Source organism: Carassius carassius, unplaced genomic scaffold (assembly GCF_963082965.1).
Source record: "Carassius carassius unplaced genomic scaffold, fCarCar2.1 SCAFFOLD_65, whole genome shotgun sequence".
NCBI classification, from domain to species: Eukaryota; Metazoa; Chordata; class Actinopteri; order Cypriniformes; family Cyprinidae; genus Carassius; species Carassius carassius.
Window position 1 is genome coordinate 55,001 of NW_026775106.1, and position 17,500 is coordinate 72,500.

General features: G+C 43.9%; 1 protein-coding gene across 1 annotated transcript in view; it reads right to left on the bottom strand.

Moving 5' to 3' along the window:
* Window positions 1-3,191: 3,191 nt before the first annotated feature.
* The window catches only part of nnt2 (nicotinamide nucleotide transhydrogenase 2), a 15,298-nt gene continuing 989 nt past the window's right edge, over window positions 3,192-17,500 (bottom strand). Inside the window, exons 2-20 of the mRNA XM_059547321.1 lie at window positions 17,079-17,308; window positions 13,051-13,268; window positions 12,867-12,954; window positions 12,142-12,230; window positions 11,869-12,056; window positions 10,343-10,668; window positions 10,086-10,239; window positions 9,828-9,989; window positions 9,628-9,738; window positions 9,155-9,300; window positions 8,887-9,082; window positions 7,865-8,098; window positions 7,539-7,699; window positions 7,244-7,423; window positions 7,010-7,169; window positions 5,393-5,474; window positions 4,910-5,028; window positions 3,861-3,976; window positions 3,192-3,452 (exon numbers count right to left, since the gene is read on the bottom strand). Of these exons, the coding sequence (XP_059403304.1) occupies window positions 3,306-3,452; window positions 3,861-3,976; window positions 4,910-5,028; window positions 5,393-5,474; window positions 7,010-7,169; window positions 7,244-7,423; window positions 7,539-7,699; window positions 7,865-8,098; window positions 8,887-9,082; window positions 9,155-9,300; window positions 9,628-9,738; window positions 9,828-9,989; window positions 10,086-10,239; window positions 10,343-10,668; window positions 11,869-12,056; window positions 12,142-12,230; window positions 12,867-12,954; window positions 13,051-13,268; window positions 17,079-17,308 (3,107 nt within the window). The 3' untranslated portion in view covers window positions 3,192-3,305. The remainder of the gene's footprint in view (window positions 3,453-3,860; window positions 3,977-4,909; window positions 5,029-5,392; window positions 5,475-7,009; window positions 7,170-7,243; window positions 7,424-7,538; window positions 7,700-7,864; window positions 8,099-8,886; window positions 9,083-9,154; window positions 9,301-9,627; window positions 9,739-9,827; window positions 9,990-10,085; window positions 10,240-10,342; window positions 10,669-11,868; window positions 12,057-12,141; window positions 12,231-12,866; window positions 12,955-13,050; window positions 13,269-17,078; window positions 17,309-17,500) is intronic.

Consider the following 17,500-nt stretch of genomic DNA (forward strand, 5'->3'; position numbering starts at 1 on the left):
TTAAACAGAGAGAGTGTTTCTGAACCCCGAACATTATCAGGAAGGCTATTCCAGAGTTTGGGAGCCAAATGTGAGAAAGCTCTACCTCCTTTAGTGGACTTTGCTATCCTAGGAACTACCAAAAGTCCAGCGTTTTGTGACCTTAGGGTGCGTGATGGGTTGTAGCGTGGTAGAAGACTAGTTAGGTACGCAGGAGCTAAACCATTTAGGGCCTTATAGGTAAGTAATGATAATTTGTAACTGATACGGAACTTAAATTGGGGTAATATGATCACATTTTCTTGACCTGGTAAGGACTCTAGCTGCTGCATTTTGGACGACCTGTAGCTTGTTTATTGAAGAAGCAGGACAACCACCTAGAAGTGCATTACAATAGTCCAGTCTAGAGGTCATGAATGCATGAACTAGCTTTTCTGCATCAGAAACAGATAACATGTTTCTAAGATGGAAGAATGCAGTTTTTGTAACATTGGAAATATGGTTTTTAAAAGACAAGTTGCTGTCTAATACAGGTGCTGGTCATATAATTAGAATATCATCAAAAAGTTGATTTATTTCACTAATTCCATTCAAAACGTGAAACTTGTATATTATATTCATTCTTTACACACAGACTGATATATTTCAACTGTTTATTTCTTTTAATTTTGATGATTATAACTGACAAGTAAGGAAAATCCTTATCTTCACAGATAACCTACATGGTTTGATTTAACACCACTGATCTGGCTGTGGTGGAGGAGTTATATCATCTGCTCTTTCTGATTTGTGACGGATGCTGCCATTAATCCTGCGTCTGGGTAAAGATGGAGTTGTGGAGCTTCACTCTCCTCCCAAGCGTCTGCAGGTCTTTCCTCAAAGATTCAGCAGCGTCGCTGGGAAACGGGACTCTGTCTTTGAGATCCTGATAGATTTTTTCAGAGTTCTGGTAGAGATGAGAGGAAGACTGGTCCAGATTCTCCTCACACATCACCGGCCAGTCGAGCTGAAACACCACAGACACCAGCATCAGCGGACCGCACTGGAATATCATTACACATCACACATGCTTGAAATACAGAAAACAGCAACAAGCTGTGTTTTGTGTATTTGAACTCTTTCCAACAATGTCTGTGTAATTCTGAGATCCATCTTCTCACACTGAGGACAACTGCTAGACTCAAACGCAGCTATAAATCCCCAGAGCTGATCTCAATTCCAGCTACAGTTCATCTAACATCTGCTCAACTCCATTCTAGTGTAAAGGGGATTTGTTTTTTTAATTTGAGTAATTAGAACTTCACCAATATCCGTCTTTCTCATTCTGTTGGTTTCTTGACGCACTGAAATCCGGACAGAAGCAAACGTCATCAGACGTCATTTGAATATTCATTCTGATTGGTCAGATTAGTAATGAGAGAAACTTGTCAGCCTCAAACACCGGTGCAGCGAGAGAGAGAGAGAGAGAGAGAGAGAGAGAGAGAGAGAGAGAGAGAGAGAGAGAGAGAGAGAGGTTGTGAGTTCGATTCCCAGGGAACACATGTTAGGTGTACTAAAGAATGCACTGAAAGTCACTTTGTATAAAAGCGTCTGCTAAATGCATACATTTATTTATTTCACTGTATATATGAGAAGTAATAACTCTTCATCCAGTAATAACATCATATTAATAATTAGTTCACTAAGTTGTTTTATTCTGGTCAATAAGCATCATTTGAACTCACCAGTCCTTGAGCTTGAATAAAGTCGTCCAGTGAGCAAATGTTCTTCTTCTCCGACTGTTTCTCCATCTCAAATGTCTGCGTCGCGTCTGTCGCTAGGAAACCAACAGCCGCTCTTCCGGCTTCCTCCGGTGCGCGTGCACACGTGTGTTTGGTTTGTTGTCGTGTCGCGTGTGTGCACGGTGTTCGGCGGTGACGCGCTCTGATGATGTTTGTTCTTGTTTTAAACATAAACTCACTTCATTTTGATCAGTTTCTCAGAAACAGGATCTTCTGTCAGTAAATGTGTCTTGATTTAACAATCTTTATAGTTTGCTGGAAAACAAGAGAAACACTGAGGAAGAGTGTGATCATAAGCTACGATAAACGTTATGTCCATATTTTGAAGTTGAGTTTTTTAAGTAATGGAAATCTGTAGGAAGTTGTATTTTCAAATTTTAAAGTGCTGCTACATTCATTGTACTTTTTAGTCACTTATAACAAACTGGATGTGGATGACACTGGAGGGTTATAAATGACCATGTCGTCCTCACATTAAACATAAAGCGGATACAGAGAAGCAGAAGCCTTACTGCTACGAGTTTCATTTATAGACTGACCCCAAACTCTTAAGAACGGTGGGTTTGGATTTATGAGTGAAAAGAGATCTGTGGTGAGCATCACTGTTAGAGACGTTCCACAACACGAGTCACCCCATAAACCCAAAACCACCCCGAGTACTCCTCAAACACTCATCTTCTCAAAGTTCAAGAAAAACAAAATGATCCGAGAGCAGGATTTTCGGTTAGTGTTAGTCACACATGGCTATCATGGGAATAAACATCTCCTTTTACGACTTGTGGAGAATAAATATGCGTTTGGAAGAGGTCTGTGGTCAAACGGTGTGTTTGTTAAATCGTCTGTCGGCTGTTTTCAGCTGCTGGTGAAGATCGACATCATCACGGATGGGAAGAGCTCAGAAATACAAACCTGTGCTGATCAATAGAAAACAAGCAGATAAAAACCTGAATCTGGTATTGGGTGATGATAGAACGGAATGAGAAATTAATAAGCAGATATTTTGAAGGATGGTCATTTTTGAGCAGAAGCTCCACAAGTGTAACAAGGTTTGGAAAAAATACCCACAAAGTGCCAAAATTGGTTGGGGATTGGTAAAACTTTGGTTAAAACAAGAAAAATCCTATGGTTGCATACATCACATGACTCAAAATCACGAAGAAAACTTGAGCAAGTAATAAATTATAAATAATGCCTAGTGACTCTAAACAAATGAACTAAAATACAAGTGCTATACTAGAACCAAGCAACATTCCCCGGAAACATGACAGTATTAATTCTTCACTTGCTTTTTTGATGGTCTTGTTTTGTTTTGTTTTTTATCGTAGATTACTGTGGGTTTTCAAAGTCAAACAGGCTGCTGGGAAAGTGTGACGAGACTTGAGAACCTCAGTCACGTCTGGTTTATTTGAGAGCTGAATGCAGTCTGTCACAGAGAGATTGAAATACTTTTATTTACAAGTCAAAGGCGCATGCATTCACTGATTGGCTTCTTGTGTTTAAGGCACTAATAAAGCGTGTTGTTGTGCATGTGTCTGGAGCTGTGTGTCAGTAATAGGCCTCTCTGATTTTGGCCTGTAAACTGTCGCAGGTCTTCTTGGCGTCTCCCAGCAGCATGGCAGTGTTGGGCTTGTAGAAGATGGGATTGTCCACCGCTGCGTATCCCACACCCAGAGTACGCTTCATCACGATCACCTGCACACACACACACACACACTCCAGTCACGGCTGTTTCCTTACTGAATAAATCAGCTTTGTGTCATAAATCTAAACAAATCAAGTGAATCAATGATTCATTCATAAAGAGAGTCACTTGCTCCATTTCTGAACGAATCAGATGAGTGAATGAATCAATGACTCATTTGCCGCCACCTTCTGCCATTTCATTTATAATTTAATTCCATATTTCAGTACATTCATTAAAAACATTGAAACCCAATCATTTATGCAATGTTGAGTCACAATATTTATTTTTGTAATGTCTATTTAATGCTTTTCAGATTTAGGACTTTAGATGGTCTTTTGGGGGATGATTTCTCAACCACAATTGATGTGCAATTAATGTGCACTTGACAGCTGTAATAATTAGAGTCAAGCTCACACCTGTTTGGACTTCCAGACTTCCAGCACGGGCATCCCGGCGATGATGGAGTTGGGATCCTCCTGTGCGGCTGAGTTGACCGTGTCGTTGGCCCCGATCACGAGCGCCAGGTCGGTTTCTGCACAAACACAGCGAGAACAATCAGAAGGTCTATTAGCCGCTCTCATGCGATGGGATCGTGTTTCTCCGCTCTACATGCTTATCTGCGGCAGCTAAACAAAAACACGTGCTGCCCTCCGACTCGGACCGCACAGACGCCAGTCGCTGCAGCACGGGGTCGCTGGGATGTGTTGCATGTCTAGGCACAATTACATAATCAAAGTGAATTATTGCAAAGATCAAAGTCCACATGTGTCCCGACCGCTGCCAAATAACTTCACAGCCGTCTGTGGATCATGGGCTCATCTGTCTGACAGATATGAGACGCCTTTCACCCTGCACCTCAAATCACTCGCATTATATTTAACGGAAAATGGACTTTGCATGTGCTATTTAACACATATATTCTACCGCTCCAAACTTTGGGGTCTTAAAGGAAATTAACACTTTTACTGATCCACAGTGATGACATTTATAATGTGACAAAATATTTCAATTTCAAATTAATGCTGTTCTTTTGAACCATTTTCTGTTCATCTGTGAATCCTGAAAAATAAAATGCATGACAGTTTCCACAAAAATATTGTGCAGCACAACTGTGTTCAACATTGATAATAATCAGAAATGTTTCATGAATCATTATTCTGATTTCTGAAGATCATGTGACACTGACGACTGGAGGAATGATGCTGAAATTCACAATTTTTACTGTATTTCTGATCAAATAAATGCAGCCTTGGTTTGAAAGAGAGTTCTTTTAAATGTTTGTACACTAGTGTAGATAGAAACTAAACATTCAAAGTTGATATAACAAATGTAATGCATATAGCACTTAATTCACCCTTTTGGTTTCTCTAAACATAATGGAAGGGGGAAACAAGAGTAACTATGTTTCATCAATTACAATAATCATGTCTTTGGATGCACATCAGCTCATGCTGCTGAACCTGACCTGGGAAATCCTCGTTGATTTCGTCCATCTCTAGAACCACATCGTACGGGACGCCAGCTTCGGCCAGGAGCACATTGAGCTGTCCAGGCATGCGGCCAGCCACCGGGTGAATCCCAAACCTGCGGGACGCACGCATGATAATCAATATTTTATCAGGTTTACATCAGAATGATTCACCGTGGAGCTTTTCAACAGCAGAACTCAAGGGAGTTTATCCTTCATGCTGTAAATTCTCCATCTGCGCCGCTCTGATGTAAATACTCAGAGAATGTTTTACACTTTCCCGCTTTATTTACAGAAGGACTGCATTTTTACCAGAGCTTCTTATTAGACACAGATGTGTTTCGTCTTGTTTTTTACAGAATTACGCTGCAGACCTGCCAAGTGCTCAAGACACTGAACATGAAGTGTGAGAATCCAGCAATTATTTGTGGAGCTTAATTTGATTTGATCTGAACATGAGCGTGTGACCACATGTCTGACCTCACGGTCTTGCCCTGCTCTCTCAACATCTTCACCATGTCAGCGATGGGATACTGAGCCTTGGCCGCACACAGACCCCAGCCTGCGGAGAGAACACACACACACACACACACAGACTGATGTAGGTTATTAATCCGGTGTGTTTTCTGAGAATCTCCGGCGCTGTGAGGTCAGCGAGGAATCCCCCAAACCCACTGTCTCCAGATCCACATTTGCTCCGGGTTTGCTGTTAATATCTGGAGGAGCGTGGAGAATTGTGTCATCGGCCGAGTGTGTGCCGGCTCTCAGGGAAATCCGTTTGATTGCATTCAGATTGCAGAGTTTCCTGAACTCCAGATGTGTCCCTGCAGGACGATCGCGTGTGGAGACGAGACACGCACACATGTGTGACCCGTGTTTCTGAATTCTCTCGGGCAGATTTCTCAAATGTGCATATTATGTATTAAAGCACTGACTAGACTTCTCAGAGGAACAGACTTTTAAACCGATATGCATCGTGTGATTCACATCAGCTAATAATAATTAGTTTCTCATGACGCCAGAATGTTACAAATCAAAGCCAATTTCATAAAGCTGGATATCAGCACAAACCTGAAGACTAATTACTATTTGTCAATCCAGCTTTACCTGCACACATATATTTACACAAAAGCCATCTACTCTAATAGCAAAACTCATCTGACTGATGCTTATATCTTTTATGACTGTAAGACATTAAGATATTAGAAACATTAACATTATACATTTCTGATAAGCTGCTCTGAAACCATGTGGCTCAGATTAAACAGATGGACTCGTTTTTAGTTGATTATGTCTGTGGAGCTTAGTCTGGTGTTTCTGCAGGTGTGTCTGGAAGACAGATGTGTGTGTGTGTGTGTGTGTGTGTGTGTGTGTGTGTGTGTAAGACTGACACACACACACACACACACACACACACACACATCCTCTGACAAACACTGGCCTCTAGTGTTCAAACGACTGAGAAACAGCTGTATTATGTCCTTCACCACAAAAGATCCTTTCAGCTCATCCTTCAGTTCTAATGAAGAGCAAAAACCACGTTAACAGTAATACACTTCCACTGAATAGAGATCATGAACCTCTGTGATTCATGAGCAGAAACACTAGATGTTGGAGCTGTCCAGGTGTCAAAATCATATCTGATCTAAACCTTATGTTTATGTTTTTAATTGTGACTTTCATGTTTCAAGGTTGCCGTAGCTTCCCTGAGTTTATCACATTTCCTACACTGAATCACTGTGTGCAGATTTTGCTTTTGAAGGATGAGTTGATGCAACTATGACACTAATGCAGCTTAAAGGGACAGTTCACACATAAAATTAGAATTCGAACATTTACTCAACCTCAAACCATTTCTGTTCCCCACTAACTAAACAAAAAATAATAATAAAGAAGTCAAAGGGGACCAAAAATGCATTTGTAACAACTTGAGGGTGAGTAAATGATGGCAGACTTCATTTTTGTGTAAACTATCCCTTTAAACATGCATTGAACCTAGTTCATTTAATGACTTACATTAGTCACCTCATGCTTCTGTAAGTGAGTGTGTGTGTGTGGGTGTGTGTGTGTGTGTGTGTGTGTGTGTGAGTGTCACACCAGGTGTTATGATGATGCTGTTGGCCTCTTTGATCATCTCGATCGACTGCTCCACGTTGACCTCGGTGTGTGTGCCGGTGATCTCCATGGGTTTCCCGCCGGCGGTGGACGTGGTTCCGTATCCTCCCAGAATGACGTTTGGCAGCGAGCGGTTCATGGCCTGCAGAAGAGCACACATCAGTGGAAGAGCTGGATGTGTTTCTCTGGTTCATGGCAGTGCTCACGTTCACTCACCACACACATGATGTAGGACAGGATAGCACCGGACGAGCCGATCAGAGCACCCACGATGGTCATGAGGTTGTTGTCCAGCAGGAATCCCTCGGCACACAACGCCCATCCAGAGTAACTGTTCAACACCGTGATCACCACGGGCATATCAGCTCCTCCGATGGCTGCGGTGAGCGTCACACCCTGCACACACACACACACACACACAAATTAATGACAGAATTTTCATTTTTGGGTTTAATTTATTTTTATATTCATATATATTTAGCTGAGTGTTCTGGTGTGAGGCTCAACTCACCATGACGGTGGAGAGGCCGGAGACCCCCAGCAAGCAGCCCATGCCCATGTTGTAAGTGTCAGTCATCATGAAGGGCACCATCCCACCCACCGACGCCGCCATCAGACCGGCGTTCAGCATGTGACGACCCGGCAGCAGCAGAGGAGCCGAGTCCAACAAGCCTGAGGACACACACACAGGAGCGTCCAGACGTGTGTTAGAACATCTTCATCCTCGTCACATCAAACTGAGTTCAGCAGTACATGATGAATAAGATGAACAACCGAGACAAGCAGAGCAGAACTAAAGAGAATAACAAAAAAAGTGTTTTATTGAAACAAATATACCTTGTAACTTTCCGTAGGCGACCAGAGAGCCGCTGAAGGTCACTCCGCCGATGTAGGTGCCCAGATACGCCACAATCTTCAGCACGCCGGCGGACGGATGGGTGTCCAGGTGTGGGTGCTCGATCATGAACTCGGCGACGCAGGTGAGAACCGCTGCCAGACCCACCAGACTGTGGAACGCAGCGACCAGCTGAGGAAGATCTGAGATCTCGATGCGCTTAGCGATGGTCAGACCTGAGGATGTTATACATCACACACACACACACTCAGTGTGATAAAGCACACTAGGACACACTAGACTGTTAGCATGCATTTCATAAACTCAACCTTAGACGTCGACCAAATTGTGTTTTTCGGGGCCGATGCGATTATTACAGATCAAGTAGTTGATAACCGATATTTTGCACTGATATATATGTTATAAAAATGAAATTTTATGTTAAATTTAAGAATAACAAGGGCTCTGACCAAAACCTTTCTTTAAATGCTTTTAAATTATTTTATCAGTAAAGCAGTTTTGAAAATGACACCGATAACCATTAATATCGGCACCGATAATCGGTCGACCCCTACTAAACATAAATAAAACGGCCCTGCGTCATATGTGCTGAATGAAATCCAATACTAGTTACTTATTAATTCTGGCTTGCTGATTCCAAAAGTAGTGTCTGTTTTGTTCTTTCACACCACACTCACAAAACGTGATTCATTTCGCATTTTTGCTTTGGACACTTATTTGTGCAGTAAAGAAATCTTGTATTCTCCCTTAAACAGCAGAAAAACACTACAAACACGATTCCTGTCTGAATCTGAGCCAGATTAACACTATTTGAACAATTCTCTGCCCATTTTACACGTATGACATCATTTAATGCCGAATCCTGATTTCGAGGTCAGAATTATGGCCACAGATCAGAGTTTTTTGCTTTTACGGCATCCAAACAGACACAGAATATAACAGGTTTTGTGGGGGGGGGGGGGGGTATGAAGCTGAAATACATATAATTTTAAAAATCTCTTACCCAGAGTTCCACCTGTTGCCATGGCGAGGGACATCTGTGACAGGAGCTCAGGTGAGGGTTTCAGAGCGCCCAGTGTAGCTGCGATTCCTCCAGCCACCCCGATCATTCCCAGAGCATTACCCAGACGACTGGTGCGCTGTGCCGAGAGTCCAGCCAGAGCTCCGACACAACACAGACCCGAGCCCAGATACATCATCTACACACACACACACACACACAGATTCAGAACTGAGCCCAGATACATCTACACACACACTCACACACACACCTGCTCGATGCTGTATCCTCCGGCCACAGACGCCCCGTATCCGCCCACAAACGCCAGGCCGGGCAGAGAGTAGAGGTAGTTGTGCTCCGGAGGGTCAGTCGGCCTCTTAAACATGTCCAGCATCCTCTGTGTGATCAGGAACCCACCTGCCGAGCACATGCAGCAGATCAGACACAGTGTTTTATTCTGGTCATCTATAAGTGCAGTTCACAGTGTGGCCCAGAGTCAGAGTCTACAATACAGTTCTTGTATCTTCAGCAAAATCACAAAATGAATCATGGTTCATTTGATCTGTATTGACACTCCCAGGTTATGTTGATAATATATGACAGTTATAGTTCTGTTAATATTAAAGTAGGGAGGCTTTGAATATTGTGGAGGGGGGTGGTTATGTCATAAATGTCGAGAAGCGCTGGTTTGTGGGTGGTTGTGTTGTGCTGGTGGTGTAGTTTATGGGTTGATTCCTCTCTGACCTGCGATGTTGATGGAGGACACAAACGCAGCGAGCAGCGCCAGAGATTCAGGAAGAGATGAGGGAGTCAGACCCCCACCCATCAGCACCAGCCCTCCCACCGCCGTCAGACCTGCACACACACACACACACACACACATCAGCACACATCAGCACACACACACACACTCATATGTTCAGGCGTATCTGTGTGAGCCTCACCTGAGATGGCGTTGGTCACTGACATCAGCGGAGAGTGCAGAGCTGGAGTCACGCCCCACACCGTGTGATATCCCACAATTCCAGCGAGGCCAAAGGTCGTCACCATCTGAGTGAAGGCAGCGTTAGGAGAGGCGATACCCAAACCCAGCACGGTCGAGAGACCTTCACAACAGCAGAGAGAGAGAGAGAGAGAGAGAGAGAGTCATGCACATCTTCAGCTGTTCGTTCATGCATTCATTCGTTGGTCTGTTCTCTGACCTGCTGTGTAGACTCCTGCTGATGTCATGGTCTTTCTAAACGGGGAGATCTCGGCTTGTTTCTCAGCCTCCAGCTCGGCGACGGTCTTCACTTTGGCGGGTGCCGGCGGGGGGGTGGTTTTCGGTAGAGGCGCGGGGAAAAGATTCTTACCTTGCTGGAAACATTCAAATAAAATATTTACGTTTTAAATAAAATCTTATAATAGTTTTGTGTGGTTCTAATGCCAGCATGTGTCACGTCACATTTGGGATGCTCACCTTCATCACCATCGTGCCTCTGATCACGTGATCCAGCGTCCCGTAATCAAACTCATCACAGGGCTCGAAGTGGAAGAACTCTTTGTCGGGGCTGATGGCCTTCAGCAGCTTGATGATGTTGTTGGAGTAGAGTGTGCTGGCCTGCGTGGGCATGCGGCTGGGCAGATCTGTGTAGCCGATGTGTGTCACGCCCTGATGGACGTACAGCTCTTCAGGTTTAGTGGTCTCTATGTTTCCTCCGGCCTCCGCCGCCAGATCCACCACCACCGACCCGTCACGCATGCTCTCCACCATCTCACGCTTGATCAGCACTGGAGCTCTCTTACCTGCTCACACACACACACACACACACGACTGTGATCAAACCAGGCTTTATGAATAAAGCAATAATCCCTGTGAAGTCGTGGTTTACAGTTAATTTATAACAGCTGAGGGGCATTGTTAGGCATGACCCATGCTGTTATAAATGCACTGTAAACCACAGCTCCACAGGGCTTATTAAAATGGTTATTCCATATAAGTAGTAAGGTTTCACAAAATAAAACAGAGCCAATAAAGTGTAAAGATATTAATAAAAACAGTATTCTTCCACCAAACAATGTAGCTCCTCAGAATCAGTTGTGGTTGTAACAGAGTGGTTGCCGAGCAACACACAAATGTAAACAAAGGTGTATGTTACTTTGTTACTTTGTAATTTACAGCAGCTTTGAACGCGTCTCAGCCAATCAGAGTCAAGGACCGGAACTATCCGCTTTATAAAATCAATTTAAGACTTTTTAAGACCACATAAAGAACATTTAAGGAAAAAAGTGAAGGGAACACAATAATGTTAAAATGTTCGCTGAATGTAAATGTCTTCCAAAAGATCACCAATACTTTTTAATATTTAATATTTTAATTTCTCTGCTCCCAAACACTAGAATCTGGACATAACTTTTATTCTACCTTCAGATCACACTGCAAAAAAAGTGATGCTCTTTCTCCGTGTTTCTGTCTTGTTTTGCAGGCAAATGTCTAAAGATTCTTAAATCAAGACACATTTACTAGAGAAGCAAAATAACAGAAAAAGTCTTGTTTTATGAGAAACTGATCAGAATGAAGCGATTTTATGATTAAAACACAAATGAATATCTGCTAATAGACTATTAACTCAAAGGAGAAACAAGTTTTCATTACCCACTGACAGATATCTGTTCTTGTTTTAAGCATAAATTAATTTCATTTTGTTCAGTTTCTCAGAAAACAAGACTTCATGTGTTCATTCTGCATCTTCATATGTGTCTTGGTTTAAAGATGTTTAGATATGCGAACTGGAAAACAAGACAGAAATACTGAGAAAGAGATTTGTTTTGAGCAGTTCATGAAACATTTAATGCTTGAATCTTAAATCAGAAAAGAAAGTCTTGTAGTACCATGACCGATTTAAGATATTTTTAGGCCTTCATTGGTGGAAGGGTGGATGAAGACACTGTCAAATGTGACATATCAATAATAAGACAGAAACAGTGTGAATCATTAGTGTTCACCAGGAATCAGAGCCGTGCTGATGACGATGTCGACATCCTTGCACTGTTTGGCAAACAGACTCATCTCGGCCTCCAGGAACTCTTTAGACATTTCTTTGGCGTATCCTCCGAGCCCTTCGCCCGACTCTGTGATGTTTATCTCCAGCGGCTCGGCTCCGAACGACTTGAACTGCTCCAGTGCTGCCGGTCTAACAGGAGACACACAGACGGTCAGTTTGACCTCAGGGTTTGACTGATGAAGCATCACACACACACACACACACACACACACACCTGGTGTCGAATCCTCTGACTATGGCACCCATTGATTTAGCAGCTCCTGCTGCAGCCAGACCTGCGACACCACCACCGATGACCAGCACCTACACACACACACACACACAACATAATTACGTACTTAATACAAGTATACTTTTAGTATACTAAACTGGTAAACTTAAAGCCTGCTTAACTGCAACAGCAAATTTTGTACTTAATGCAGTTTAGTTTTTCTGATTGTGCTACAGTGGAACTATTGCAAGTATACATCAGGTGCACTTTAAATATCTGGCATTTAGAGACCGATATAATTCAGAGATTATATAATCCTTATCAATACTGACATTAAAACACATTTTAGGTTTAATATGCATTGTGCACAATTAGTCACTGCATTATTTGAGACACACAGATTATTTCAGCATCACTGAGCTACTACTAGAGCTTTTTGTTAATATTTTGAATTAGGTTCTATTTTTATATTTCCAGCTTTCATGTTAGTTTTAATTAAAGTTGTAGTAACTTTTTTGTGTCTTTGTCATTAAAAATTTTTTTATTTGTCTTTGCAGGTTTTATTTTAATTTTAGCGTTGTTTTTTTTTTTTTTTTTTTTTTAGAATCATTTCATTGGTTCATTGGTTTTCGAAATAAAAAAACATTTTTTTTTTATTAACATTTATTTTACTTCAAGTAACAAGGTTTTAAAAGTGTTTTAGGAGTGATCAGACGTGTGTTCTGCACCTTCGCCGGAGGAACTTTTCCCGCCGCTGTGATCTGCCCAGTGAAAAACCTTCCGAAGTGATTGGCGGCGAGAACCACGGCCTTATACCTGCGGACGAGAGCGTAATGAATGAGATTATCATCATCACAGAGCTCCACACACACACACACACACACACACACAGAGCGGGATCGGCCGTCTCACCCGGCGATGTTGGCCATGGAGCTGAGCGCGTCGTATCCCTGTGCGATGGTGACCCGAGGCACCTGGTCCATGGCCAGCACCGAACACTGCTGTGTGCTCAGTCTGTCCATCAGCTCGGGGTTCTGCGCTGGGTAGATGAAGCTCACCAGTGTGGATCTGGGCTTCAGGAGGTCAGCCTCATGCATCCGTAAACCCTCGTTAAACACCGGCGCTCGAACCTGCGGCACACATCAGTCACAGCACTGACGCATTTCACTGAAGCACAATCAAAACACACATGAGATGACCTGAAACAGCATTTAGAGTCAGTGTATGAGAATATATTCACTCACTCACAGATGATCACATGACTTACTGACTTCTATTGACAACAACTGAAAGAATGTTTTGGTAAAACAGATCAATAAACAAGATCTTCATATGTTCGAAGTCACATTTCACACAAATATGTTTATTTTTGCTCTTTCTTTAAAAATAGATTTTAGAGCTCATAAGCCGAGCAGATCGGACTGTTGAATAATTGTTAATTATGAATCACACACTCTTTCACCAGCCAAACTGCTTTGAGCTAAAAAAAAATTACTGAAGGCCACGTGAGATTTTAAGTTAATATTTCAGTAATTTAACAACACGTTGACGTGTTCATTGTTCTCTGATGTTGGTTAATTGTCACATGACATGCAGATAAACGCATAAAATATTTAATTTTTTAAATTTTGATTTTGATTTGCTTGTATTTTTCTAAATATTTTTTGTTAATGGTACATTTTATGATTTAACTAATTATTAGCTTTTCCCTGTTATAGAGAATTAGAAATTCATCAGTGAATTCTGAACACAGAATTGAGAGATATAAACTCGTAATTGTGAGATACAAACCCGATTCCAAAAAAGTTGGGACACTGTACAAATTGTGAAAAACAGTCTGCAAACGTCTGGGGACTGAGGAGACAAGTTGCTCAGCTGTCTTAGGTCTTCTTTGTCACATCTTCCTCTTTATGATGCACCAAATGTTTTCTATGAGTGAAAGATCTGGACTGGAGGCTGGTCATTTCAGTACCCGGATCCTTCTTCTACACAGCCATGATGTTGTAATTGATGCAGTATGTGGTCTGGCATTGTCATGTTGGAAAATGCAAGGTCTTCCCTGAAAGAGACGACGTCTGGATGGGAGCATATGTTGTTCTAGAACTTGGATCTACCTTTCAGCATTGATGGTGTCTTTCCAGATGTGTAAGCTCCCCATGCCACACACACTCATGCAACCCCATACCATCAGAGATGCAGCTTCTGAACTGAGCGCTGATAACAACTTGGGTTGTCCTTGTCCTCTTTAGTCCGGATGACATGGAGTCCCAGTTTTCCAAAAAGAACTTAAAATTTTGATTCGTCTGACCACGGAACAGTTTTCCACTTTGCCACAGTCCATTTTAAATGAGCCTTGGCTCAGAGAAAACACCTGCGCTTCTGGATCATGTTTAGATACGGCTTCTTTTTTGACCTATAGAGTTTTAGCCGGAGACGGTGAATGGCACGGTGGATTGTGTTCACCGACAATGTTTTCTGGACGTATTCCTGAGCACATGTTGTGATCTCCATTACAGTATCATTCCTGTATGTGATGCAGTGCCGTCTAAGAGACGAAGATCACGGGCATCCAGTCTGGTTTTCCAGCCTTGTCCCTTACACACAGAGATTGTTCCAGATTCTCTGAATCTTTGGATGATATTATGCACTGTAGATGATGATGATAACTTTAAACGCCGCAGCATTGTGGCAATTGGTGATCCTCTGCCCATCTTGACTTCTGAGAGACACTGCCACTCTTAGACGCTCTTTTTTATACCCAATCATGTTCCCAATTGACCTAATAAGTGGCAAATTGGTCCTCAAGCTGTTCATTATATGTACATTTAACTTTTCTGGTCTCTTATTGCTACCTGTCCCAACTTTTTTGGAATGTGTAGCTCTCATGAAATCCAAAATGAGGCAATATTTGGCAATACATTTCAAAATGTCTCACTTTCAACATTTGATATGTTATCTCTGTATTCTATTGTGAATAAAATATACGTTTATGAGGTTTGTAAATTATTGCATTCCTTTTTTACTCAAAATTTGTACTGTACAGTGTCCCAACTTTTTTGGAATCGAATCATAAGGGGCTGGTGCAATGTGGATCGGGCAGCGGTCGAAGGCAAGGGCCCCGACGACCTGATCACTGGACACGGAAACTGGCCTTAGGGGCGTGGAATGTCCCCTCACTGGCGGGGAAGGAACCTGAGCTTGTGCAGGAGTTTGAGAGGTACCGACTTGAGATAGTCGGGCTCATCTCCATGCACAGCTTGGGTTCTGGAACCACCCCCCTTGAGAGAGGCTGGATTCTTTACTACTCTAGAGTTGCACACGGCGAGAGGTGGCAGGCTGGTGTGGGGTTGCTCATAGCTCCCCAGCTAAGTCGCCATGTGTTGGAGTTTACCCCGGTGAACAAAAGGGTCGCTTCCCTGCGCCTGAGGGTCGGGGTCGTGTCCTCTGACCTCCGGCAGTATGTCTTGGACACTCGGGTAAAGAGAGGGGCGGAGCTGTCAACTGATCACCACCTGGTGGTGAGTTGGATCCGATGGCGGGGGAGGAAGCTGGTGGACCCAAACGTATTGTGAGGGTCTGTTGGGAACATTTGGAGCATTCAATTCCCTCCTCCGGCAGAGCTTTGACCAGATTCCAAAGGAGGCTGGAGACATTGAGTCTGAGTGGACCATGTTTTCCGCCTCCATTGTTCCTGGGAAAGTCTATGCCAGGGTACTGGAGAGGAGAATTCGGCCGATAGTCGAACCTTGGATTCAGGAGGAACAATGTGGTTTTCGTCTCGGTCGTGGAATGCTGGACCAGCTTTATACCCTCACCAGGGTGCTGGAGGGTTCATGGGAGTTTGCCCAACCAGTACACATGTGTTTTGTGGATCTGGAGAAGGCATTCGACCGTGTCCCCCGAGGCCTCCTATGGGGGGTGCTCCGGGAGTATGGGGTACAGGGCCCTCTGTTTAGGGCTGTCCGGTCCCTGTATGACCGGAGTAGCAGCTTGGTTCGCATTGCCGGCTGTAAGTCAGACTTGTTCCCGGTGCATGTTGGACTCCGGCAGGGCTGCCCTTTATCACCTGTCCTGTTCAGTATTTTTATGGACAGGATTTCTAGGCGCAGCCAGGGGCTGGAGGGTGTCCGGATTGGGGACCACGTGATTTCTGCTTTTTGCAGATAATGTTGTCATGTTGGCTTTATCGGGCCAGGACTTTCAGCATGCACTGGGATGGTTTGCAGCCGAGTGTGAAATGGCTGGGATGAGAATCAGCACATCCATGTCCGAGGCCATGGTTCTCAGCCGGAAAAAGGTGTCATGTCCCCTTCAGGTTAGTGGAGAGCTCCTGCCTCAAGTCGAGGAGTTCAAATAAAGGACAAGATCCCGGATACAGGCGGCCGAAATGAGCTTTCTCCGCAGTGAGCTCTGCCACTCGGGAGGAGCTCAGAGTAGAGCCGCTGCTCCTCCACATCGAGAGGAGCCAGCTGAGGTGGCTTGGGCATCTGTTCCGGATGCCTCCTGGACGCCTTCCCGGGAAGGTGTTTCGGGCACGTCCCACCGGGAGGAGACCCCGGGGAAGACCGAGGACACGCTGGAGGGATTATGTCTCTCGGCTGGCCTGGGAACGCCTCGGTATCCCCCCGGAAGAGCTGGAGGAAGTGTCTAGGGAGAAGGAAGTCTGGGCATCTCTGCTTAGACTGCTGCCCCCGCGACCCGGCCCCGGATAAGCGGAAGAAGATGGATGGATGGATGGAAACTCAGAATTCCGATTAAACTCATAATTGTGAGATCTAAACTCAAAACTGCAATAAACTCCACTGTATCACATTAGTATTAAAGCAGGTGTAACTGCGTTCAGAGCCTCTGAGCAGATGTTAAGGCATCAGCTGAAGGATATAAACCACTTTATAGTCTCAAAGCAGCCTGAAGCTGGTTTAAACAGACACAATTCTTACCTTCAGGACCAGATCTGATCCAAACGCTCCCTTGGTGTCGGTGATCTGGGCTCCGGCGGCCCGGTACTGATCGTCAGAGAACTTAGCTTCACGTCCAGCGCTGGACTCCACCTGCACCCTGAAGCCCTGTTTGACCAGAATCTCCACACCTGCGGGCGACACGGCCACCCGCCGCTCATTCTGATAGATCTCCTTGGGAACGCCCACCAGCACGTCTTTATATCGCACACCTAACACACACACACACACACACACACATGGACAGGAGGAAAACACCTACAGTTGGAACATCCCAGAACACCCTAGCCACTGCATAGCAACCACCTAATGTCCTAAAAACAACACCACGGCAACCACATAGCAACTCGTTGGAAATCACCCACAACTAGCAGTGAGAGTTTTGGATGTCAAATATCACTCAC